This window comes from Stegostoma tigrinum, chromosome 28 (genome assembly GCF_030684315.1).
Source record: "Stegostoma tigrinum isolate sSteTig4 chromosome 28, sSteTig4.hap1, whole genome shotgun sequence".
Taxonomy (NCBI): domain Eukaryota; kingdom Metazoa; phylum Chordata; class Chondrichthyes; order Orectolobiformes; family Stegostomatidae; genus Stegostoma; species Stegostoma tigrinum.
In genome coordinates this window covers 22,369,433-22,395,160 of record NC_081381.1, presented here as the reverse complement: position 1 = coordinate 22,395,160, position 25,728 = coordinate 22,369,433, and the positions used below count along the sequence as shown (strand labels likewise).

At 41.2% G+C, this 25,728-nt stretch overlaps 2 protein-coding genes across 5 annotated transcripts in view; one reads left to right on the top strand and one right to left on the bottom strand.

Annotated features, from left to right (window-relative positions):
* Positions 1-18,789, bottom strand: part of tp73 (tumor protein p73) — a 240,321-nt gene extending 221,532 nt beyond the window's left edge. For all 3 annotated transcript variants that reach the window (XM_048561879.2, XM_048561881.2, XM_048561883.1), the window contains exon 1: positions 18,633-18,789. The gene's annotated coding sequence lies outside the window, so the exon portion shown is untranslated. The remainder of the gene's footprint in view (positions 1-18,632) is intronic.
* Positions 18,790-21,076: 2,287 nt separating this feature from the next.
* wrap73 (WD repeat containing, antisense to TP73) overlaps positions 21,077-25,728 on the top strand; it is a 36,261-nt gene continuing 31,609 nt past the window's right edge. For both annotated transcript variants that reach the window (XM_048561690.2, XM_048561691.2), the window contains exons 1-2: positions 21,077-21,405; positions 25,462-25,614. In XM_048561690.2, the coding sequence (XP_048417647.1) occupies positions 21,337-21,405; positions 25,462-25,614 (222 nt within the window). In that variant the 5' untranslated portion in view covers positions 21,077-21,336. The remainder of the gene's footprint in view (positions 21,406-25,461; positions 25,615-25,728) is intronic.

The window sequence follows — 25,728 nt, the reverse complement described above, 5'->3', positions numbered from 1 at the left end:
AAGTGAATACGAAGAATCAGGGGATAATCATCCTGTGTCTCAGGCAGAGTCTGCGGGTTACTTGCAAGGACACAAAGGAATCTTGCTATCTTCGGTCTAAAGTAAACAGTGCAATAACAATACTAAATAGTAACTGTAAGACACAGGATGAGAAGAAGGCCATCATGTCTGATTCAGCATTCAACGAGATCATGGCTGTTTTGATAATCGTCAAATCTACTTTCTTGTCTTTCCACAATTATTCTTGATTCCCATACTGGTAGAAATATGTCTATCTTGGCCTTCTTTGAGAGTGGGGTAGGGGTTATCACAGTGGCTTATTGCCATAATTTCATGCTGGTAATGAATACTTTGATTGAGCAATATACATTTAAATACCTCAGAACTCTGTATTCAGCATGACAAGGACTTCCTATTGAAACCTCCATGGTACTTATCAGGACATAAAATGACACGTCATTGTAACTGCTGTGAGGGCAACAGAGCTCATTAATGAAATGACATTCTCTGACACTCCCCACAAATTACCCATTTACACATCTGACATGGGCATTGCTGTAGTTGGAGTCCTTGTGGAGACAAATGCAAAGACAATGTTGAAGGAGAGAACAATTTCAAAGTCATCAGCAAGTTCAGCAATATCCAGTGGTAACAAGGTGTAGAGCTGAATGAACACAGCAGGCCAAGCAGCATCTGCATTCTGAAGAAGGCTCAAGGCCTGAAACATCAGCTTTCCTGCTCCTTGATGCTGCTTGGCCTGCTGTGTACATCCAGCTCTACACCTTGTTACTTCAGCAATATCCAGTGTTTGCCGCACAGTCTCAAGAAGCAGAACGTGAAGATTGGAGGAAAATAATATGACACTGCATCTACAGGCCTTGATTTTATTTTCTACAGTATGGAAACACAACGCAGATTATTTATTAAGGTTGTCCTAAACCATCATCACTTGAACTATATAATCTGCTAGAGCAAGGTACGTGTTCAGGACTAGGTGGCTATCACACCCTGGTCGTCGTCAAGGTCATAGCTGTCCTAATGTTTTACATCAGTGGCTCATTTCAAGGAAAAACTGAGGACATGTAACGCATCACCCAATCCTCAACCTACAAATATGTTTGGGATACTAGTGATGCCATTTTCTCCAGATCATGGCTGTTCATATCACTCTCCTGAGACAATGACAATCAAGCAGCCCGGGCAGTAGGATTCTCCACTATTGCTACTTTCCCAAAGTGAAGGGTGCTATATACTGCCTCCTTGCTTTGAAAATGCCCGAGAACCAAACTTTAATAAAAGTTAACAAAAAAAAGCTTCCACCCAAGTAATATGCAAATTCTTTGTGAACATTGATGAAGGATCTTTTTTAAATTCAAATGTTGTACATGAGCGTCACTGGTTGGCCAGCATTTAATGCCCATCTTAGTATTTTGCATTTGATACTCTGGGAGTTGCCATGAGAACCAGAGAATTCATAAGTTCCTGCCTCCAAGTTTCTTGGGCCATAAAGGAATGGATGCTGGGAGACGCTCCAAACTTGGCTTATGACACCTTTACAAAAACCCTCAAACAAACACAGAATGATGAAACAATGTTGCCCACATTTCACCACTGCCAGTGGAAGAGACCAACAGCCTCCTCAAGATGGGGTTTTGCTGCCTAGACAGTTCCAGTGGGATCTTGCAATCTTGCTCAGAAAGGGTCTGCTGTGTTATTGCCACCTTCACAACTGCAGCTGACAAAGGGAGCTGTTTTGGATACCAAGGAAATGGAGAATCAACAGCAGTATTCTGAAGCTGAAAGTGAGAATGAGGACATTGACTAGGGAGGACGTCCAGAAGTAAATGATACAGAAGTGCAATTTTAGGGATGGGACACCAGAAAGAGCTTTCCTGAAACCCATGCCAGGATCAATGAGCTGAGTTGAGACTTCCTTTAATTGTGTAACTTGTTGTTACTTGGTAAACAACTCTTACTTCGTTGAAAGGACCCGTGGACCTGATTATTTTTGCAGTCCTTAGCCTTTTCCATCGCTAAATATTTCATTACCATCCAATTGTAAATTTGATATCTTTGGATGATCCAATTTTCAAATTCTACATTTTACAGGTCCTACTAAGCAGTGGGATAGGAAAAATGTAGTCAGAAATGACAAGGCTCACATCACATGGTGCTTAGGTAGCTCTTAAGGTTTCAGCCAATATATATGAGTCAAAAACAGAAATTGCAGGAGAAACTCATCAGGTCTGGTAGCATCTGTGGAGAGAAAGCAAAGCTCTGAAGAAGGGTCACTTGACTCAAAATACGAACTCTGCTTTCACTCCACAGATACTGCCAGGCCTGTTTTGTTTCTCAAGTAATTTGTTTTGTTTCCAATTTCCAGTACCTGCAGTCCTGTGTTTTTTATAAACATATCGGAGTGTTGTGCAGTGAAGTCCCTCATGATAAGCAGCAGGTGGAGAGGAACCGTTGAGGCATCTCCTTTTGATCTTTCCATCATCAGTCAGCCTCCAACATTTCAGCGTGCAGGTAGATTATGCATCCTGTACTACAGCTTATAACTTGAGAGATGTAGCACTTTGTGTACCTTTTCTCAGTGAACTAGTCCTCTGTGAGGGAGAGTAAACGTGTGAACTGCCCATTGTACGTCTCCCCCTTCTGAATGGCAATGCACTCCTTATAAAATTCTCAGATAGAATAAATTTAATCTGGAATTAAGAGTCCAATGATGACCATGAATCCATTGCCAACTGTTGGAAAAACCTTGCCTGTTTCACCAATGTCCTTTAGAGAAGGGAAGTGCCATCCTTACCTGGTCAGGCCTACATGTGACTTCAATCCCACAACAATGTAGTTGACTCCTAACTGCCCTCTGGGCAATTAGGGATAGGCAGCAAATGCTGACCTAGCTAGTGGAGTCCTTATCCCTTGAACATATAAAAAAACCTTTTCCTCGAAAGATGTCTGGGAAAAAAAAATCGAGCTATTCTATATTTTCACTGGATATAAATGTAGAAGTGTGGAGGTCAGACTGAGCAGAATCCCGTCACTCTGCTTTTGTGTCACTGTTGTCCATAGTAAAGTGCAACACTACAGCCGCAGTCATTAGCAACTTCTTGGCTGCAGGCATTAGCATTATAGTTCAAGGATCTTACATCATATGCAGTTAAAGAGTCAGTTGCTTGCAAGAGATGAGCAATATACTTCAACATTACAAATTCTACTATCCTTGGGATGTCTAAACAGGCTGCCCATCTCTCACAATGAGCGTGACTTAACCAGACCTGAAGCAAAAAAGAAACTAGCAAAGACCTACTAGAGTCATATGGCATGGAAACAGACCCCTCTCTCTCTCGTCCATGCCAACCAAGTATTTAGGCCCATACCCCTCTGAACCTTTCCTATTCATGTACCTGTCCAAATGTCTTTTAAATGTTGTGATCACACCCACCTTGGCCACTTCCTCTTGCAGCTATTTCCATACAAGCACCTTCCTCTGGATGAAAAAGTTGTTCTCAGGTCCCTTTTAAATATTGCTTCTCTCACCTTAAATCTATGCCCTCTAGTTTTGGACTCCCCTTACCTTGGAAGAAGACTTTAGCTATTCACTTTATCTATGACACTTATGATTTCATAAACCTCTATAATATCACTCGACATTCCTGGTAAGTCCATGTCTATCCAGCCTCTCTTTATTAATCAAACTCTCCAGTCCCAGCAATATCCTTGCATTTTTTTTCTGTACTCTTTCTAGTTTAACAACATGCTTCCTATAACAAGGCAACCAGAATTGTGCACAGTATTCTAAAAGTGGCCTCACCAACGTCTTGTACAACCGCAACATGACATCCCAATTCCTACACTCAATGCTCTGATCAATGAAGACGAGCATGTCAAATCTTTTCTTCACCATCCTGTTTATCTGTAATGCCACTTTCAAGGAACTATGAACCTGCATCCCTCGGACCCTCTCTCAACACTCCCAGCGTTAGCTTCTATATCTTTCTCTACAGTAAGTACTGAGGTGAAATATTTGTTCAGTGTCTCACCCATCTCTTATAGTTCCACACATAGACAGCCTCATTGTCTTTAAAGGCCCTATTCTCTCCCTAGTTACTCTTTTGCCCTTAATGGTATTCATAGAATCTCTCAGGATTCTCCTTAACCTTTTTTGCCAAAGCAATCTCATGTCTCCTTTTTGATGTCCTGATTTCCCTTTAAGTGTACTCCTACTCTGCCTATACTCCTCCAGGGATTCATCTGATGCAGCTGTCTATACCTGACATATGCCTCCTTTTTTTCCCCCTTGATCAGAACCTCAATATCTCTAGTCATGCAGTGTTCCCTGCATCAACCAGCCTTGTCCTTCACACACGGAACATACTGTCATTAAACTATTATTATCTTATTTTTGAAAGTCTCCCATGTGTTAGGTGTCCCTTTACTTGCAGTCTTGAAATGAGAGTACACATTATAGAACAGGAGGTGCTGGAGGTCTTAAAACACACAAAGTTAGATAAATCCCCGGGACCTGATCAGCTATATCCCAGAATATGGTGGGAAGCTAGGAAAGAGATTGTGGGCCCCTTGTAGAGATATGTGTATCATCAACATCCACGCATGTGTTGTCGGAAGACTGGAGGGCGGTTGATATTGTGCCATTGTTAAGAAAGGCTGCAAGGAAAAGCTATAGACTGCTGAGTCTGATGTCAGTTGCGGTAAGTTATTGGAGGGGATTCTGAGAAATAGGATTTATTTGGAGGACAAAGAATGATTAGGGATAGTCAGCATGGCTTTGTATGTGGGTCATCGTTTTAACAGTGCATGTGGACAAATTATTAAAAAGGAGGAAATTTACAATGATGTGTCACCCATGCCGCCTATGTGTCCTCTGTTAAGTCTTTTTTAAAAATATTTTCCCTTCCTTGAAATCTAAGTGAAGTTCTGACTTCCGCAACTGGGGTGGAGGTTGTCTGTTCTGTACTTGGCCTGGAGAATGTAGGTGGTCATCCCCGGCAGCATTTGGGCCTAGATGAGTCAGGCCCAAAGAGAATGTCCTGACGAGATCAAACGGTCACTCTCTTCATTGGAATTCCTGCAGTCTTTGGCATCACAGGCAGAGGGAGTTGAAGGTCTAGTCACCTCTGAAGTGTCCTGACAGGAAGTTTCTAGGAAGGGTCTAGGCCCAAAACGTCAGCTTTTGTGCTCCTGAGATGCTGCTGGGCCTGCTGTGTTCATCCAGCCTCACATTTTATTGTCTAAGTTTCTAGGAATATTGTTTGTGCCTTCATCTCCATATGGGTGTTTACTGGCATCACCCTGTCTCCCTGAGAAGAATGGCAACCTGAAGTTAATTGCAGCTCCTTATCTCTGACTGGCCTTGCCACTGATGCTGAGCAACTATGGGAGACAGCTCTGAGGAAGAGTCACCGGGCCCAAAATGTTAGCTCTTTCTCTCCACAGATGCTGCCTGTTTTTCCAGCAATTTGTTTTGTTTCTGATATCCAGAATCCAGTTCTTTGGTTTTTTTTTGTAAGGTATTGTTAGTGCTGGAAGACACTCCAATCTTCAATTAAGCTTACTGACTGCTTAGAACAAACATTATGCTATATTTTGCATCTTGGCAAAGTTATCAGTAGCCAAGACGTTGGGATCATCTTCTGCCTGGGGATGGATCTGGTGCCTGGTCTCAGGCTGTTTTTGGTGTGCCAGAAGCCTGGCTGTTTCTTCCTCAACCTACTTAACAGATGCATCTTTGAAGTGTTCACCAGATTGTACTCCCAAGATTAGCTAAGTAGAGAACCGAGAGAGGTATAAGTCTACAAGTTGGTGGAGCCTTAATGGTGTATCTTCTGAAGTTTCAGAGGTGGAGGAGCACTGTGAGTCTCCAGCACTGGTCTCTGCATGGCAGAGGTGCACTAAGATGTTTCTAATGCCTGCATAAGAGAAGATAGGGAATTAGTTGTCCAAGTAGTGTCTTGATGAGATCTACAGACAGTGGGTGCATCAAGTGACTGTCAGAGAGTGTGAGGTAATTCAGAGAAAGTGGGGCACTTTTTCTCACATAGCATAAATCATTAGCCATTATTCTGCATTGCATTTTACCAGGGACGCAACATTGAATCTGGCCTCTACCTGTATCCATACTTGATGGTTCTGGCAACAGGGCCTCCTTTGTTGGTCAACAGGATAAATTACTGCCATCTTCTTCAGCACCCATTCAGCAGGACCAGGTCCCTGTCAGAAAACCAAAGAGCTAGCTTCCTTTCAGGACACTGAACCTCTGCATTCAAGACAATCATGGCAATGTGGAAAAAAAAAGTTTCTGAGGTAGTGTGCAGCTAGGCTTTTAATATGGTGACAGCTATGCAATTGCTTCGAGATCCTAAGAGTTGCAAGTGCTTTGGCTCTCCGACAGTGCGATCCCACAAGAAGGTCACTGAAGAACCCAGATGCATAATTAATAATGACTAATAAGTTACAGTGGATTTTGCTTCTACTGACATAGTGTCCCCAAATCTGTGGCTGAATAAATGATGTGCACAGAATCAGCAATGCCTCCACTTTAGATAACTGCCCCTTGTAATGCCAAATTATAGCTTGCAAGCTATATAAGAACAATGGCAACCCAGTTCATTTATCTAGGCCATCCCATTCTATTTGAATTTACATATCTGACTCACTGTTTTGCCCTGCAAATGTTCTGGGCAGAAGGGTTTGGATGCTGGATTCATCTTTAAACAACATATCCACATCAATCATTATCTATACCATCAGATCAAAGCTAACAGTAAATTTTACAGCCATGATATTCTGTAAATGCTGAAATAAAATCTGACTCACATAGGTGCATGTATGCTGGCAACTGGCAGAGCATACTTATAAACCAGTTTCCATTAGGAATCCCCCCTCCCAATGCTATTGGCATATAAAAAGCTCTCCCATAGAACTTGGCTTTTAGCACACATCCAGCAAGGCAGCAGTTCTCAAAGGGATAAACCCTTTTAATTAAGGGATGTCATGTTAGCAAAAGTAGATTAATTGATTTCCATGGCACATCATAGATAAAAGGGTAAAATTGTTTCCTTGATGCTATAGAGGTCTTGCTCCAGAAGTGCAAAGAAATATGGCCTTATATGGGCCTGAAGCCAAATTTCCAAAAAAGCAAATGATGCCATCTATTAGAGTAATGTCACCAAGTGAGTCAATACCTTTGCTCTCGTATCTAGCTATAAACTAAGGACACAATTAATTAAAATCAGAGTACAAAAACATTTCTTCACTTTTGCATCCACTTGTCAATTAATCATTAATCAAGTAGCAAACATAAGTCAGGAACTATTTCTCACAGAGGTATCATTATGCACATCCAGCTTGTCCATTGACATTTTCCATAGGCTTTTTCCAATGGGTCTGCCATATTTTTGTTGAAGGTGATATAGACAATTGAAAAACAGCAGTGGGGTCAGTCGAGGGATAACAAAGTGTGGAGGTGGATGAACACAGCAGGCCAAGCAGCATCTTAGAAGCACAAAAGCTGATGTTTCGGGCCTCGACCCTTCATCAGAAAAGGGGGAGGGGGAGAGGGTTCTGAAATAAATAGGGAGAGAGGGGGTAGTGTATCAAAGATGGATAGAGGAGAAGATAGGTGGAGAGGAGACAGACAAGTTAAAGGGGTGGGGATGGAGCCTGTCAGCAGCTCTGGATTCATTAGATAGTTGTTTCTCCTAATATCTATTAACATAGCTGCTTAAAAATGCAGGCACCGGGCTTAGTGCAGGATGAAGACACTGCAGATTATGTTGGTCTACTGCTGTGCTCACCCACTGCTGGAAAGTTTGCCAGATCAGCCTCAGATAGCTATTGATATAACTTTACTTCTGTGGAAGTAAGCAGTTAATTCTTGTTTAAAAGGAAGGCACAATTGAGATCAGAAACCTGGCTTTCCTTTTTATTCATTCATGAGGTGTGGGTGTCACTGGCTGGGCTAACATTTATTGCTAATCCCTAGTTACCCTTGAGAAAGTGGTGATGAGTTGTCTTCTTGAACTGCTGCAGAAAGACTCACAACGTCTTTACAAAGGGAGTTCAAAGATTTCGACACAGCAAAGCTGAAGAACAGAAATATATTTAGAAAGTCAGGATGGTGTGCACTTGGAATGGAACTTGCTGGTGTTGCTGTTGCTATGTGTTTGCTACCTTTGCCCTTCGAGGTAGAAGGCACTGTCTCAGGAGCTTAATTAATTTCTTGTATATCTTGTACATCATTCACACTGCTGCTACTGGGCATTGGTGATGGAGGGAGTAAATGTTTGTGGATTTCATGCCAATCAAGTGGGTTGCTTTCTCCTGGATGTTGAGTGTTGTTGGAGCTGTACTCATCCAGGAAAGTTGGGTGTATTCTATCACATTCTTAACTTATGCCTTGTATGTAGTGGACAGACTTTATGAACTAAGCGGCTGTGTTACGAGTTACAAGATTCCTACCCCTTTGGCCTGCTCTTAGACCATAAGACATGAGTGGAATTAAGGCCATTCGGCCCATCAAGTCCACTCCGCGATTTAAATCATGGCTGACGGGCATTTCAACTCCACTTCCCTGCACTTTCCCCGTGGCCCTTGATTCCTTCCGAGATCATGAATTTGTCAATCTCTGCCTTGAAGGCCTCTAACATCCAGGCCTCCACTGCACTCCGTGGCAATGAATTCCACAAGCCCACCACTCTCTGGCTGAAGAAATGTCATCTCATTTCCGTTTTAAATTTACCCCCTCTAATTTTAAGGCTGTGTCCAGGGGTCCTAGTCTCCCCGCCTCACGGAAATAACTTCCCAGCGTCCACCCCTTCTAAGCCATATATTATCTTGTAAGTTTCTATTAGATCTCCCCTCTTTCTGCTGGACACGCTCCAAGGCTAGTATGTCCTTCCTGAGGTGTGGGGCCCAAATGGGACACAGTATTCTAAATGGGGCCTAACTAGAGCTTTATAAAGTCTCAGAAGCACATCACTGCTTTTATATTCCAACCCTCTTGAGATAAACGACAACAGTACATTCGCTTCCTTAATCACAGACTCTACCTGCAAGTTAACTTTTAGAGAATCTTGGGCCAACACTCCCAGATCCCTTTGTACTTCTGCTTTATGAATTTTCTCACCATTTTAGAAAATAGTCCATGCCTGTATTCTTTTCTCCAAAGTGCAAAACCTCATATTCACTCACATTGAATTTCAGCCATTTCCTGGACTACTCTCCTAAACTGTCTAAATCTTTCTGCAGCTTCCCCACCTCCTCAGTACTACCTGCCTGTCCACCTATCTTTGTATCATCTGCAAACTTTGCCAGAATGCCCCCAGTCCCTTCATCCAGATCATTAATATATAAAGGTGAACAGCTGCAGCCCCAACACTGAACCCTGCGGGACACCACTCGTCACCGGTTGCCATTCTGAAAAAGAGCCTTTTATCCCAACTCTCTGCCTCTGTCAGACAGCCAATCCTCAATCCAAGCCAGTAGCTCACCTTGAACACCATTGGCCCTCACCTTGCTTAGCAGCCTCCCGTGAGGCACTGTATCAAAGGCCTTTTGGAAGTCTAGATAGATAACAACTACTGGGTTTCCCTGGTCTAACATACTTGTTACCTCTTCAAAGAATTCTAACAGGTTTGTCAGGCACGACCTCCCCTTTCTAAATCCATGCTGACTTGTTCTAATCTGACCCTGCACTTCCAGGAATTTAGAAATCTCATCCTTGACAGTGGATTCTAGAATTTTGCCAACTACCGAGGTTAGGCTAATCGGCCTATAATTTTCCATCTTTCGCCTTGATCCTTTCTTAAACAAGGGGGTTAAACAGCAATTTTCCAATCATCTGGGGCTTTCCCTGATGCCAGTGACTTTTGAAAGATCACAACCAAAGCCTCTGCTATTTCCTCAGCCACCTCCCTCAGAACTCTAAGATGTAGCCCATCAAGGCCTCTTGTAGCTACTGTACTTATATTGCAAGTTCAGTTCAGTTTCTGGTCAATGCTAACCCCAAGATGCTGTCAGTGGGATATTCAGTGATGGTATTGCAATCAAAAGTCAAGAGGCATAATTGAATTTCTTCTTTGTGGAGATGGTCATTGCCTGCAATGTGTAGGCACAAATGTTACTTGCCACCTGTCAACCCAAACATATTATTCTAAATTTATGCATGTCAACTTTGACATGATAATTTTTCCACAATGCACTTTTGATATTTACTGACATTAAAGGCATCAATATATGTATATTGCTGCCATTGTTTCCATGAAGAGTTCTCAGAAACAACTTTAGATACCTGTAAGCGTCTTTCCATCCCTAATTTAGGCACTCACCATTCTAAACTCTGCCATTCTCACTGACGGACTGATGTGTCGGTCTATAGAACCAGAACGTTGCTGCATTCTTCTTATATGATCTGCTGTATGCGGAGACAGAATTTAAAGTTCTCCCAGAGGTGAATTTGAAAATGGGACATTTCATTGGTCAAGAGAGGGCTGGGTGGGGAGGAGCATGAGGGGAGTCACTTACAAACTTTTCCCCCCAAGTAAATCTGGGTGCCTTAGCTACTGCATGATCATTCCACCTAGTGCCAATTGAGGCCATTAAGAAGGCAATTAAATTCTACTAAAGGGCCTCACCCTGTGCCACTGGTATTTAAACAGCACGGGAGAAGGAAGTCAGTGTATTTGGGAAACAGGTCATTAGGGGGTGAAGGTGGGATCATCTTGTTCAACTATATTCTGTGTCAATCATGGACCCAGCATCAGAAAAGGAGGATCCTCTGAAGTTAACCCTGTTCTTGCTCTCCCTTGTGATTCCCATCCAGTCTTCAGTTAGTCTGGATCCCTCAATGATTCTAGGCACCTTGTGGGTGCATTTACAGCAACTATGACTGCTCCACTGGTGACACCTGCTGCAATTTATTGCTGCTGACCTCTGATTGGCCAGTACTTCTGGGATGGGGCTGGGGCATGGGCATATTTCCATTCCAGGATTCCTCAAGCCTCAGGAAGGTCCATCTCTATCCACTTAAGAACATCTCAAGGGCTTATGCTTGAGAACCATTTAATTTGGTGAATTTTCACTAAAGTATGTGACATGGGCTCTTGTCAGCTCTCCTGCATTCAACACTTTCCTGCAGGCACATTTTCAATTTTCCTCTGGGTTAGCAATAGCATTGGTATAAGGAGCTCCTGGAAAGCAAACAAAAAAGTAACTTTAAAAAGTTGGGTGTTATTGTAAATAAACAATTTCATGCTCCCTGAAAAAGGTACAGAGTGAAGACACTAGTGGACAAATTAGACATCCCTGAGCTAATCCTGAATGTGATCATAAGACCATAAGACATTGGAGTGGAAGTAAGGCCATTCGGTCCATCAAGTCCACTCTGCCATTTAAATTATGGCTGATGGGCACTTTAACTCCACTTCCCTGCTCTCTCCCCGTAGCCCTTGATTCCTTCTGAGATCAAGAATTTATTGATCTCTGCCTTGAAGGCATGTAACACCCGGCCTCCAGTGCACTCCGTGGCAATGAATTCCACACGCCCACCACTCTCTGGCTGAAGAAATGTCTCCTCATTTCCGTTTTAAATTTACCCCCTCTAATCCTAAGGCTGTGCCCACGGGTCCTACTCTCCCTGTCTAACGGAAACAACTTCCCTGCGTCCACCTTTTCTGAGCCATACATTATCTTGTAAGTTTCTATTAAATCTTCCCTCAACCTTCTAAACTCTAATGAATACAATCCAAGGATCCTTAGCTGTTCATTGTACGTTAAACCTACCATTCCAGGGATCATCCGTGTGAATCTCCGCTGGACACGCTCCAGGGACAGTATGTCCTTTACTATTGTAATGTAGGCATGCAGTGAGACAAAAATATACAGCAAGATCACACTTACAGATCAGTGAGATGAGTGAGTATTCAAGCTATCTGGTACTGCTGGCTGCCACCAGGGTGGGTAAATGATAGCCATTCAGGGCACCAGAAATTTCCTGTTCTTTTTTGAATAGTGCAATAGGATCTTTTAACTTCGGCTGAGGGTACAGATGGAATATAGGAGATTGAGGCTGACCTTGTAGAGATTTATAACATCATTAAACGCACAGATAAGGTGAATAGCAAAGGTATTTTCCCTAGAGTAGGGGAATTCAAAATTAGACAGCATATTTCTAAGGTGAGAGGAGAAACACTTAAAAGGGACTGAAGGGCAACATTTTCATATTGAGATTAGTTTGTATGTCGAATAAACTTCCAAGGAAGTGGAAGTTGCAGGTACAGTCACAACATTTTAAAGATATTTGGTCAGGTACATGAGTACAAAAATTTACAGGGATATGGGCCATATGTAGGCAAGCGGGACTAGTATCATTTGGGAAACTTGGTTGGCATGGATGAGATGAGCTGAAAGGTCAGTTTCCGTCCTATACAATTCTCTGAGTCTATGACTCTACGTAGCTTGGGTTAAACATCTGACTCAAAATACAGCAGGCCAAGCAGCATCTTAGGAGCAGGAAAGGTTTTGGGCCTAGACCCTTCTTCAGAAACTGGGGAGGGGGAGAGGTTTCTGAAATAAATAGGGAGAGAAGGGGAGGCAGATCGAAGGTGGATAGAGGAGAAGATAGGTGGAGAGGAGACAGACAAATTAAAGAGGTGGGGATGGAGCCAGTAAACGTGAGTGTAGGTGGGGAGGTAGGGAGGAGATAGGTCAGTCCAGGGTGTAGGTGGGGAGGTGGGGTGGACTGACATATCTCCTCCCTACCTCCCCAACTCTTTAAATTGTCTGTCTCAAAGCTTCAAAATCTCCCCTCCCCCCACTGCATCCCCAAACCAGCGCAGCTTGTGCCCACCTCCCTAACCTGTTCTTCCTCTCACCTATCCCCTCCTCCCACCTCAAGCTGCACCCCTATTTCCTTCCTAGTAATCTCATCCCGCCCCCTTGACCTGTCCGTCCTCCCCAGACTGACTTATCCCCTCCCTACCTCCCCACCTACACTCATCTTTACTGGATCCATCCTCGCCTCTTTATCTTGCCTGTCTCCTGTCCACCTATCTTCTCCTCTATCCATCTTTGATCCGCCTCCCCCCTTTCCCTATTTATTTCAGAACCCTCTGCCCCTCCCCCATTTCTGATGCAGGGTCTAGACCCGAAACATCAGCTTTCCTGCTCCTAAGATGCTGCTTGGTCTGCTGTGTTCATCCAGCTCCACACCTTGTTATCTCGGATTCTCCAGCATCTGCAGTTCCTATTATCTCTGACTCAAAATACAGCACTTCTGACACTCAGGCACCTCATTAGTAATACATTGTAGTGACTGTCTAGATTACTTGGTGAAGTTTTTGGCTCTTAGAGGTAAAGCTGCTATTATAAAGTTATGGCTTATACTATAAAAGACAAATATGAAAATGACCATTTGTTTTATGCACTGGAGAACTGCTGGTCCCATCATAAACCATCATATTTGGGAGAGAAGGGAAAAAACTAAAAGCCTTCCACTTCAGGAATACCAAAAGAAGACTGGTAACCTAACTCAGAAGAAAACAGCTACGGTTATCCACTTATCATCTACCTCATTTGAAATTTAGCAAAATCTTTATTTCTTCCTTTCAGCTTTTAAGGATCACAAGCTATAATTTTTGAGTCTAATGCACCTCTGGTTCCTTCTTTCCCTGCAACCATGTTTTTTTCTTCAAAACTCTCAACTCCCTCTGATCTTGCATCATTCTATCCTACCACATCCAACCCTAACAATGCCATTAAACCCACTAACAAGATAGAGCTGCTGTGGTTTTGTGAATCAACCTGTAGAACTGTATGATCTTAATGAATGGCGGAGCAAGCTCGACGGGCTGGATGGCCTACTCCTGCTCCTATTTCTTTTGTTCTTATGTTGACCTTTCCCTCAGCTCTTATCTCATACAAAAGTTTTGTGTATCGCTTTTACATTGCTCATCTTTCCTTCCTTGTGTTGTCAGCGATCTACCAAAAACTGCTTTCAGATTCATATCTCTTTGCTCAGCTATTATTTCCAGCTCAGCCGTATTTCATGTGGATTAAAAATAAGTTGCCCCGTGAATAACTATTTCCAAGATGTTCATTAGTCCTTGCACTACTGTTCTCATTCTACCCTAAGATCCACTATCAATGTCTTGCATCACTGCATATACACTTTCCACCTTTCCACTTATTCAAACTACCTGGTCCTCAATTCAACTCATTCTTTGCCTCATTTGAATGTTAGCAAACCTTTATTTCTTCCTTTCAGGTTTTAAGGATCTCAAGCTGTGACAACTCTTGAATACCAATGCACTTTTGGCTCCTTCTCTGCCTGCAACCATATTTTTCTTCAAATCTCACACCATGGTGTACATTCACAAACCCCTCTCTGACCCTCAAGAACCAGTCTTGAGTAGACCACAGGTTCATTCCCTTGGCTCTCTCCAACTTAATGAATGTGAGCTCAAAGGGGCACCAACACTCTACCATCAACTTCAATGTCATGACCACTTCTGCCAGGTGACTTCCACCTTTCCACTGCATCAGACCCTTCTTATGGCTTCAAAATTCTTCTGTCAACCTAGATACATCTGTTTGGGCTTTACTTCCGGATCCTTTGATTTGAAGAGTCATTGGCTATCTCAATCTTTCTGCTTCCCTTACTCTTTCTAAACTGTCTCTCTCTGAATTTGCACCATTCAATTCTCTTAAGTCCAAACCTAACAATGCTATTAAACCCACTAACAAGGTAGATCTCTTGCAGTTTAGTGAGCTAACTTTAACTAGTGGAAGATGAAATCAAACTCTCTGTCACCTCTTCCTACCTCCATGGGAACATGACTCACCACCAAACATTGCTTCCAGGACTGTCCCTGATGTTTTATCTTTGTTGCAGATTTTCCCTCCATAGCTGTCAATTATACGCCCCTAATCCTTTCACTTTGTCCCAAGCTCCACAAACAGGATTGCCCATTCTTTCAACCTAATCTTGCCCTAAAGAGCTGATTGCATCTCAGCATGATTCTATTCTTGCCCCCTCTCGTTCAGTCTCCTCTCACCTATATTCACAACTCTTCCAACTCCCCTGCCATTTTCTCAGTTTCCAAATGCCTTGCCCTCTCCTTTTCTCCAATATTCAATCTCAATACAACACCATTCTCAACCAGGTCACCTTGAATTATTTTCAGTTGTTTTGAACAGAGACCCTAAACTATTCCCATCCACCACCATCCTCCTCCCACAGGCTGAAAATTGAACAATTCCTGCTTTGAATCCACTCAGTTCGCACAAATAAAAGCTGTTGCTATGGGAACCCATATGCTATGCGATGCTTGCCTTTTTCTGGGACAAGTGAAACATTCTTTGTCCCGATCTAAATCATTTCCACTATTTCGCCACTTTTTCAGTATTTCGGTGCTATTTCTGGTTCTCACCGCTAAGTGAAACATTTAATCAACTTTGATTTCAATTTCCAATATTTCCTCATCTTAATATAGTCCATCTTCAACTCATCCTTTCCCTTTCTGATTTCTCTCATGCATTTCTGTGGATGGACAATTGATCACTACATTGAGCAAGTTTATCGAATCCCATGGCTACCCTGACTACACTTCCTCCAACCTCATTCTTGTAAAAACGTTGTTTCATTCTTGGGATCTTTCTGTCTCATCTCTTCTACTGATGCCATTTTCAATACCAGTGTTTCCAATTTGTCTTGTGCTTTCCTCAACTATAAATTCCCTACTACAGTACCTCATCCAACTCAGCAGTCCTCGGAGATTATCGTCTGCCATTTCTGGCATTTCCAATAAGTTGTCATCACCAAACACACCTTTCTCTTTGCTCCTCACTGAGCATTAGAAAAAGAACACACTCCCTGCAACACCCTGAGCCATTCCTCAAAATATTCTATTATTTCTCAATGTCAGCATGGAAATTGCAATTCCTGCCTTTTTACCTCCTTTACCATTATCCTTTGACGTAAAACAGCAATTTACTTTGTACTTTCTTTATTTAGCATACTCCTCATGATGTGTACTCCTATAAGCTGAGAAGAACAAGTGCAGAACAGGTGACCACTTTGTCAAACACCTTTGCTAATCCACAAACGTCAACTCCAACTTCCAGTCACCCATCATTGTAATTTTCTGCCCAGTCCCACTCTGATTTTTCAGTGTTTGTCTCAGACACTTTACAATGGAGCTTAATGTAAGCCTGAGAAATAATGTCTTTCTGTCAGATTTATAGCCTCCAGACTCAACACTGAGCTCAACATTTTAGGTAATGACTCCTGGCCCCACTTTTTGTTTTGATGTCAGCTATTAGCAATGATTTTGATTTTCCTCACATATGTCTCCTCTCGGCTTACATTTTGTTTTACTACTGGACCCAAAGCCATCTCCTTTTGCCTTCAAGCGCTACTTTAGTTATTCAATATTTTCTGCCTTCCACCTGATCAAAATCCTTTTTTGTTCCTCCCCTCTCCCTTTACTTCTGCATGTGCTTAAGGCCCGTTACATTTCTAAACTTTTACCATTTTCTATTCAAAAGGTCACTGCCTTGAAATGTTAATTCTCTACTAGTGCTGCCTGACACGCTAAATATTTTCTTCATTTTCTTTTTTGTTTCACATTTCTACCATATACAGTATTTGATATTTTGCATAAGAATTAAATGTATTATAGGTTAAGAGACTACCAATTTAATTCAGAAAAAGGCAAACTTATGATTGATTTAGGAAGTTTTTCATCATAGAAAGAACAATTAACAAATAGAATGGATGAAGTAGTGAGGAGCCAAGCTTGGAATGATCCAAAGGCCAGTTGGATTTGCAATGTAAGTATTTTTGAATGATTCTAGAAAGCAAAACAGGAATAGGTCAAACGGTACTCAGCATAATTTAACATCATCAGAATAACTAATCTGGTCATTTATCATATTGTTTTTTTGTGGGCACTGCTGTGTACATTCCAGCTGCAGTCTTGCCCTACATTGCAATAGTAATAGCACTTAATTGGCTGTAAATGTGCTATGAGGCATAGAATTGTGAAAGATACTGTACTGTAAATTAATTATTTTCCAGCATTTGCCGTCACTTTGATTTTTAATAATTATTTCCTTCTTACTCACAAGCTAACTTTCCTGCTCATAAACATATGCACCCAACAAGTACCAACTGTCAGGAACATGCAAAAAATCCTATTTCTGCCAATATTTCCAAGTGCAAATTTAAAACTACAAAGCGAAAGTTTACAGCAGCATTAAGTGGAAAGAAAGTAAACCAATTCATGGCTGTGACAGTTGACATCTCCTTTAAGGGATTTTAACTTCAAAGGGAAATGATCTTCATGAAAAATGAACTTGCAAACTCATTTTCTACTATTGGAGAAGCAATGAGGCAAGATTCGCCATTATAATTTTGATCCTAACATGCATTGTGCTAAAGTATTTGCAAAAAAGGGCAACGCAGATACTTTTTAATGAAATTAGCTGCATTTTAAAAAAGCATGAACACTCAGACTGCAATTATTGGAGAAAGATATTAACTGGAGATGTGGATTAATTGCAATAACGTTTCATATTTAGCAATAGTATATATTTCATTTGTCACTGCCTTATTGCTTTCATTCGCTTATTGCTTCCATACCATGTATTAATCATCCCTGTTATGCAAGGTAAACTTATTCTTATGGAAAAGAAACAAGAAAAACAATGTCCTATATAATGCACAATAATTGGAATCATGAGCTTGCTTAGACTAGATAACCTTTTAAAAATATACATATGACATTCTAATAGGATTCACCTACTCTTGACATTAAAAAGGAATGAAATTGTTCTCTAGTATCTTCTGAAATTTAGTTATTTTTGCAACAATGATTGATCTTGATGTACTTCTGATACATATCCTCGCAAAATGCTTAACATCAATAATCACACTGTATTGACGTAGTCTAGATTCAGAGCACCACATTTCTAAATTCACAGGAAACGGCCTCAATATATTTCGGGGGAAGATTTGCAGTTTAATGTATTAAGATTTTAAACTATAATTTGTGAACGGAAGATCAAATATCGCCAAAAAAAATCAACTGAAGTGCGCTGCTCAGACTTGGACATTACAGCGTATTTAAAACGTTAACAAATAATCGGCAATTAATAATCAATAAGCAATGATTATTTAATCAGATGTTCTCTGCGGTTGAAGCAAACTAAACAAAATATACTGCGTAATTCTGGATCGAACTAAAGCCAAAATTATACAAACTCTCGAACGGCTTTAACCATTGTACATCGACTACAAGGAAGTGAAAAACGGTTTTGCTGCCGTCATCAAATATATATTGTAAAAATGTTTCACTCCACATCGGCGGGAATAATTTAAACATAAATAGTATCAAAATGCTGAATGTTATCAAGTAACCTGAAGAATCAGAATGAAATACAATGATAAGCATTTAAGAGAAATCGAGGCAACTTTCAAAGTTTATAAATACTACAGGCTGTAATAATGCTGCTTTTGAAAAACTGGAAAAGGCAAAGTGGAATATTTCATCCGGATGTATCAACATCTGCTGTAGACACCGAGTGCTAAAATTTCTCTTCCTCACCTGGAGTTAGATAAGTTGTTGAGGTCGCCGTGCGAATGAAATTCAAGCCACCGCTTTACTCCCTGCTGCTCACAGGCGAAGTGCGTGTTGCCCGGACTTCAACTTACCAACATTGTCCGATTCCAAACGTTGTAGAGAAATCAGAGCAGGCGTCTCCGTCGCTTCAGCAACCGGAGAGTGCATTGGAGATGGCTTAATGTTACCTGGGCTGGAGAAAGAGAGGGTAGAGACTGACAGCTCCGCCTGGCTGGGGGCCAGAGGCAGAGTCTCTGACTGTTTATATATATAAAGACTGATTCATTCAGAGACAAGAAAGAGAGTGGGAGAGTACCGCCTGCCAAAGGCACAACCGCCACTCCGGCTTCTCCAGGCGGGAAGAAAATACAATCAACAGGGGAGAGAAAAAGCTTAGAAAAGTAAACAACAGTCGGGGACAGGGCAATGACAAAAAAAGACTTTCAATGCGGACTTTTCTTCCCCCGAATCACAAGACAAAATAATGCAGATAAGAAACAATGCAGATCCAAATGGAATTTACAAAACCAAATGAGGAAGCATTTTATAATGTGAAATATGAATCCATCCAAGCTCTCGGCGGATTTTTAAAATCCTAGGGCAAGTTTGCAAAATAGAAGCAAACAAGCTATATTTGCGTTTACGCAGCATTATTTATCTATAATGTCTCCAAGTGCTTCACAAAATGGGTTTCTTTCGAATTGCAGCGACTGTTCTAATATAGACAAACGGAGGGCAAGCATGATGTGTCGAAAAACTCGAAGAGCGGAAATATGTTAATAACTTATCGATGTATTTTAGTGCAGTTGGTTATTGTGGTTGGAGATGAATATTGGACGGGATTTCTCTTAGCCAATCATGTCAATAAATCTAAAACTTATGTTAAAATAGAACAAGGACCTCGGTGAAATGGTTCATGTGAAGTACTGTCACCTCGACAAGTTAGCACCACCTCAACAGTTGGTCTCGCTAATAGACAAATCCTGGTCAGCAACTTAGTAAAGCAAACACAAATGTACAGATCGAGAAACGTTGAAATTTTAAGATAGCAACAGAAAACTCTCCAATAAAACGTGCAAACGAAGACTGTAAGACAAATGTCAGGAAAATAATTACATATTGGTCTTGTATAAAGTGCACACTTCAGACCAGCGTGACAGTTAGCTCCGAGGAAGTCATTTTAGACTCGAAACGTTAAATCTGCACAAATGCTGTCAGACATGTTGACTTTCTCCAGCACTTTGTTTTTATTTCATATCTTCCAGCATCCGCAATATTTTGCTTTTATGTTAGCTGTATTTACATGTATCGAAACTACCTGTCACGATGTAAATTTTTCAAATTTTCATGGTTTATGGCTGCCATTTTTTTCACCTGGCCTCCTAACACAGTACAAAGGCCTCCAGGTTTCCTGTGGGCCACATTTCAACAATACCCCTTCTCTATTAGGAAAAGTCTCATAGTTTCTTTTGTCGTTTGTACAACAATGCATTTATTGACCAAGCCCCTCAAACTGCCCCAAGAAAATGGTGGTTCTTCCAACTACTATTAGTTCTAGCTGTAACGAATTCCCACATGATGTTAGGCTGGGGATTCCATGATTTGGATCTAATAGTAATAAAGGAAGTAATATGCATTCAACTCTTTAACTAACAACATTTAGTCTGGATAAAAAAAATATGTTGATGGGAAGTGAGCACTCTGAACAAGACTTATATGAAGCTAATATGACACGTGGCTTAAAAATAAATTCATAGGGATAGCCATTCTAAGTTATTATTACTTCTCTGGGTGAGAAAACTCGTGGGCCATTGAAATAAACCGGGTAATTTACTGAAATTCATACAAGAGGTACAATCTGCAGGGCCAAATTATTCGCACAAATGTTTAAATAAAATCCTTTCGTCATAACATCATGGCTTGTGCGCTAAAATATATTTCACTCTGGAAATTTAGATTTTCTCTTTTGTTAAAGTTAATTTTTCATCTCGTTTGACAACTTTATAATTTGGCATGAATTAGATTTTTAAAAAATTAGGCTAAACAAATATTAAGGATACATTACTGTGCAAATATTGAGGATACTTTGTTGTAAAGACACAATTTTGTATAATTATATGAAGCCAAATTTGACAAGATAAAATAGCGAATTTTGAGTCACTGACTCTGATCCTCTATTGAGCAGGAAAATAATAGATACTGCAGGATGTTATTGTATTCGATCAATTTGCTATGACCACTTTTCTTCATTCCCTACCTTTGCTGAAGGAACCTCATTCCCAAATATGACAATCTCAGAAAACGGTTGATCCCGCACACCCGCCAATCATTATAAACTACATCTCCCAGAATGCTGCAGCGGCCGCTTTTTCGTTGTACCCAGATTCCATTGGTGGATATCGTTGTCAATCAAAGCGGTAACTATGTATTTCCTGTTATTTGGCTGTCTTCAGATCCCTTCAGTTGACGGTTCTCTGGAATTTGAAAATTGTTGTAGAGTTAGACGGTGACGTGGATGGTTCGGTCTAATCCAACCAAACGTGACAAGGTGAAGGAGCCGCACAGGTCGAGGACGGAGTGAGGAGGAGCCTTGTTGTGGACAGGCCGAGGACGGAGTGAGGAGGAGCCTTGTTGTGGACAGGCCGAGGACGGAGTGAGGAGGGGACCTCGTTGTGGACAGGCCGTGGTGATGAATTTCTCCGAACTGTTCAAACAGTCGAATCAACTGTGCAGGCTGTCGCCTGACGGGAAATATTCTGTAAGTGTGTGATTTAATCTTAATAGATTCGATAGGGTACACGCAGGAGAAATATTCCTGTTGACCGGGGGTCAGAACCAGGTGATGTAGCCTAACGGCAGGCCGAAAATGAGACATTTCTTCATCCGGAGACTGGTGAACTTGTGGAGTGCTCTCCAACTCGTCCACGCTGAGTTTCCCAACATAAATTAATCCCACTTGCCTGCATTTGGTTTATATCCCACTAAAGCTTTCCTATTCGTGTATCGATCCAAATATCTTCTAAATGTTCTCACTGTACTTGGATCTACCACTGCCTCTGGTAGTTCATTCCACATTCCAACCGCTCTATATGTGGAAACAGTTGGCTTTCAGGTCCCTTTTAAATCTTTTTCCTCCCACTTTTAAAATATGCCCCCCCCCTGCAACCTAGAGAAAAGAGCTTTCCTACTTGCCTTATCTGTGCTCCCTCATGATTTTATAAACCTCTATAATGTCACCCCTCAACCTCCAATGCTTGAGTTTCTTTGTAACTCAAACTGGTCAGTCCTGGTAAATCTTTTGTAAACCCTCTCCAATTTTACAATTATAGCCTATAGCAGGGTGACCAGAACTGTCCACTACATCAAAAGTGCCCTTAACCAACTTCCTGTACAACCTTAATATGACATCCCAACTCCCATACTCAGTTGTCTGAGCAGTGAAGGTAAGTGGGCTAAAAGCTGCCACGACTACCCAGTCTACCGGTGATGCAATTTCCAAAGAACTATGTGCCTGAACCCTAGAGCTCTCTGTTCAACAGTGCTATCCAGGGCCTTAACAATAACTGTGTAAGTCCTGCCCTTGTTTATCTTACAAAAGCGCAATAACCTCTCATTTATCCAAATTAAACTCTATTTGCCTGTCAGCCCATTGACCCAGCTGAAGACGGAGTTAGATATATTTTGGGGCTAAAGGGATCAAAGGCTTTTGGGAGAAAGCAGGAGCAGGGTACTGAGTTGGATAATTGTGTTGAATGGCAGAGCAAGCTCGAAGGGCTGAATAGTCAATTTCTGCTCCTATTTTCCATGTTTCTATCAAGTCAGTAACTAGTTGTTGATAGCTGACCACTTTGCTTCCCTTTTGTATCCTTATTGTCTGTTTTCTTCCAGTTTGGCCCATGTAATGTCTCTCTCAGTCCTTGCGTAGTATTTTGTTTATTACATTAGTTTTATTGGTTGTGGGTATGGGATCCTTTACTTTTGTCTGTTGCTGTCGCAGGGCAGTTGTTCGTTTGTGGGCTACCCCGATACCTAGGGATCTGAGTAATTTTGTGGTCATCTCTGATATGTCTCTGATGTATGGTTGGGTGACTAGTGTGTCTGTCTATGTTATGTGTTGTTGTGGTCTGTTGCAGGTAACGGCAGATTGTGCTTTTTGGTTATCCATTCCTTTTTTAAAAACTGTATAAGTGCTGCTGTTCTGCATTGTGCAATTCCGGATTGCACCATTACCTCCTAGGAAGGGCTATTGTTCTCTTCTATTTTTGTGAATTTTATTTCAGTGATGTTGTTGTTTATGTGCCGGTGGGTTTCTTCTAGTCTTGTGCATATGATAATCACGAAGGTGTCATCTACATAGCGGACCCAGATTTGCGTTGTATAATGGGGAGCCTTGTCCATTCTAACCTTTGCATTATCACTTCTGCGATCAGTTCCCCAATCTCAATGTAGATGACATGCAGGGACTAAGGAACATGGGCCAAACTGAAATTAAGGATACACGAACACCAACTACCCACCAAGAGACATGACCAATTCTCACTGATCTCAAAACACACAGACAAAGGAGGACACAAATTCTACTGGGACAACACCTCCATAATAGCACAAGTCGGACAGAAACATGTTTGGGAATTCCTGGAGGCCTGGCATTCCAACTAGAACTCCATCAACAAACATTTTGAACTGAACCCCATATACAAACTACTGAAAAACAGAGCTGGAAGTAATGCCAACCACCCCAGCAAACCAAGGTATATAAATGTCAACAAGCTTGACAGAACACCAATGCTTCATTGGAGGCACACTGACAGTGTTACCTAGCAAGGTAAAATGCCGGAGGAATCCGGCTTTGAATGCATAGGGGAAAGTACAAAATATCAAATTGAAGAGCAAGAGTAGGTCATCTGACTGTTTTGATCTCGAAGTTGAATCCAGAAGGCAGAAAAGAGCACCTCATTTGCGGATTAGGCATTTTGAAATCATCTGACTCCAACATTGAGTGAGTTCAATAATTTGAGACCATTAATTCCTGTCCTCTATTTTATTATGTTTCCCACAACCCAGTGGCAATCTTTCATGACATGGCTTTTGGTCAGAGCTGATCTTTATTCTGCTATTAAACAGGCTCAGAAAACACAGACCCCAGTGCTGCTCCTATCCTGGGACTCTGATCTGAGTGCAGTAAAGCCGTGGGCACCAGTTATTGGCCCTGATATTGGGATCTGTTCCAGACCCATGCTTTGATCTGTCTTTTGGTTTCTCAACTCCATTATTCTCTAACCCTTTTGTGACCTTATCCTTCCGTTTCACTTGCTTGCTGTCTCCCCACCGAGCCCCCCTCCTTTTCAACAGTATAAATTCTGTCACATTTCCACTACTTCTCTTCAGTTTTGAAGAAAAATTGAAACGGATTTTAAATGTTAAGCCTGTTTCTCTTTCCACAGATGCTGCCAGACCTCCTGAGTTTCTCCTGCACTTTGTATATTTTAACATGGGTTTTTAAAAAAATGTTATCTCATTGAAGTTTGTGAAACCTTACATAACATTGATACCAAGAAGCATATGGAACAGTAAACCTTGGAATGCATGTCCACCAATCACCCCAAAGTGGCTGCACAGGTAGTTAAGGTGATCAAAAAGGCACAGTGAGTGCTTGCCTTTCTTAGCAGAGGAATAGAATAGGAAATCAGATAAGACCCAGCATACCCTACTTATAAATTGATAGTTAGGACACAGCTGTAGTATTACATGCAGTTAGGTCACCATGTCACATCTTGTCCTGTCTAGTATTATAAGAGTTGTGTGAGGATTTTGCCTGAACTGGAGAATTTGATGACAAAAGATTGGATGGGCTAAGGTTGTTTGATTTTTTTTTTCAAGCCGTGGAGGCAGAAGGGAAACATGAATGAAGTGCATAAAGTATGAGGGATCTAGACTGTGCGGAGGAAGGACTTATTCCACTTGGTTGAGAGGCTCATACCAAAAGCATAAATTTTGGATAAGAGATTTTAGAGGGTTTTCAACTGGACGCTTTACCCCCTAGACATTGGTGGGGCTCTGGAACTTATTTCCTGGAAGGCTGGTAGAGGCAGAAATCTCAAAGATTTAAGAAGTACTCTGGCAAGTGCTTAAGTGTTGCAATGTTTTCCTGCGCAGGCCATAATTCGCAATGCAGCATAGTAAAAATTGTTGCAATAGCAAATGATGTATTATTCAGGAAACTGAATTCATTCCCCTTTTTAATTTATTTTTCTGTTTTCTAAATTAAATTGATGAATATAGTTTCACTGCTGGACGCTGCCACCAACCAATCCAGAAAATCTGCCAGGTATAAAGCATAAGGATGACTGAAGGAACATAGATTTCTGTAATTCTGATTCAGCTTATTGCTGTATGTCAATAAAAACATTTATTCATTTTTCATTTTTCTTTGAGATATTGACAGACTTTTGATAATGAGGACAACTGTTTGCAAAAATCAATATTTGCAAATAGTCATCTAGAAGCAAATTTTGTTGTGGGATTTGCTGCATAACTTTAAATAGCTTTTTTAAAATAAGAAGTTGAAGATCACACCTGCAGGTTTAAAAATAAGTTTTTCTTGTGTTTCTTTTAACTGGATGAAGGAAAGTTATGATGTCACTGTCTGGATCAGTGATTATACAAGCACAATGTACTTCCATAGAATTTCATCTTATTGTGAAGTCTTAGCGTGGACATGAACTTTGCGGGATTATAAATCCAACCATGATTTTTAAAGAAATAATTGAGTGGGATGTTTTCAAGAATTAATGTGTTTGATTCTCTTGTGCAGGCTGTTTGTGTCCAGTACCGACTTGTAATTCGTGATGCACTGACCTTGCAGATCCTGCATCTGTACACCTGTTTGGACCAGATTCAGTATATTGAATGGTCTGCAGACTCTCTCTTCATCTTGTGTGCAATGTATAAGCGTGGACTTGTGCAGGTAATGTTGTTGAGTAGGTTACTATTTTTCTTTGTTTAGTATGCCTTTCACTTTTTCATTTATCTTTCAACAGAAAAAAAAGGGATGTATGCCACATAATTTTGTAAGCTGCAT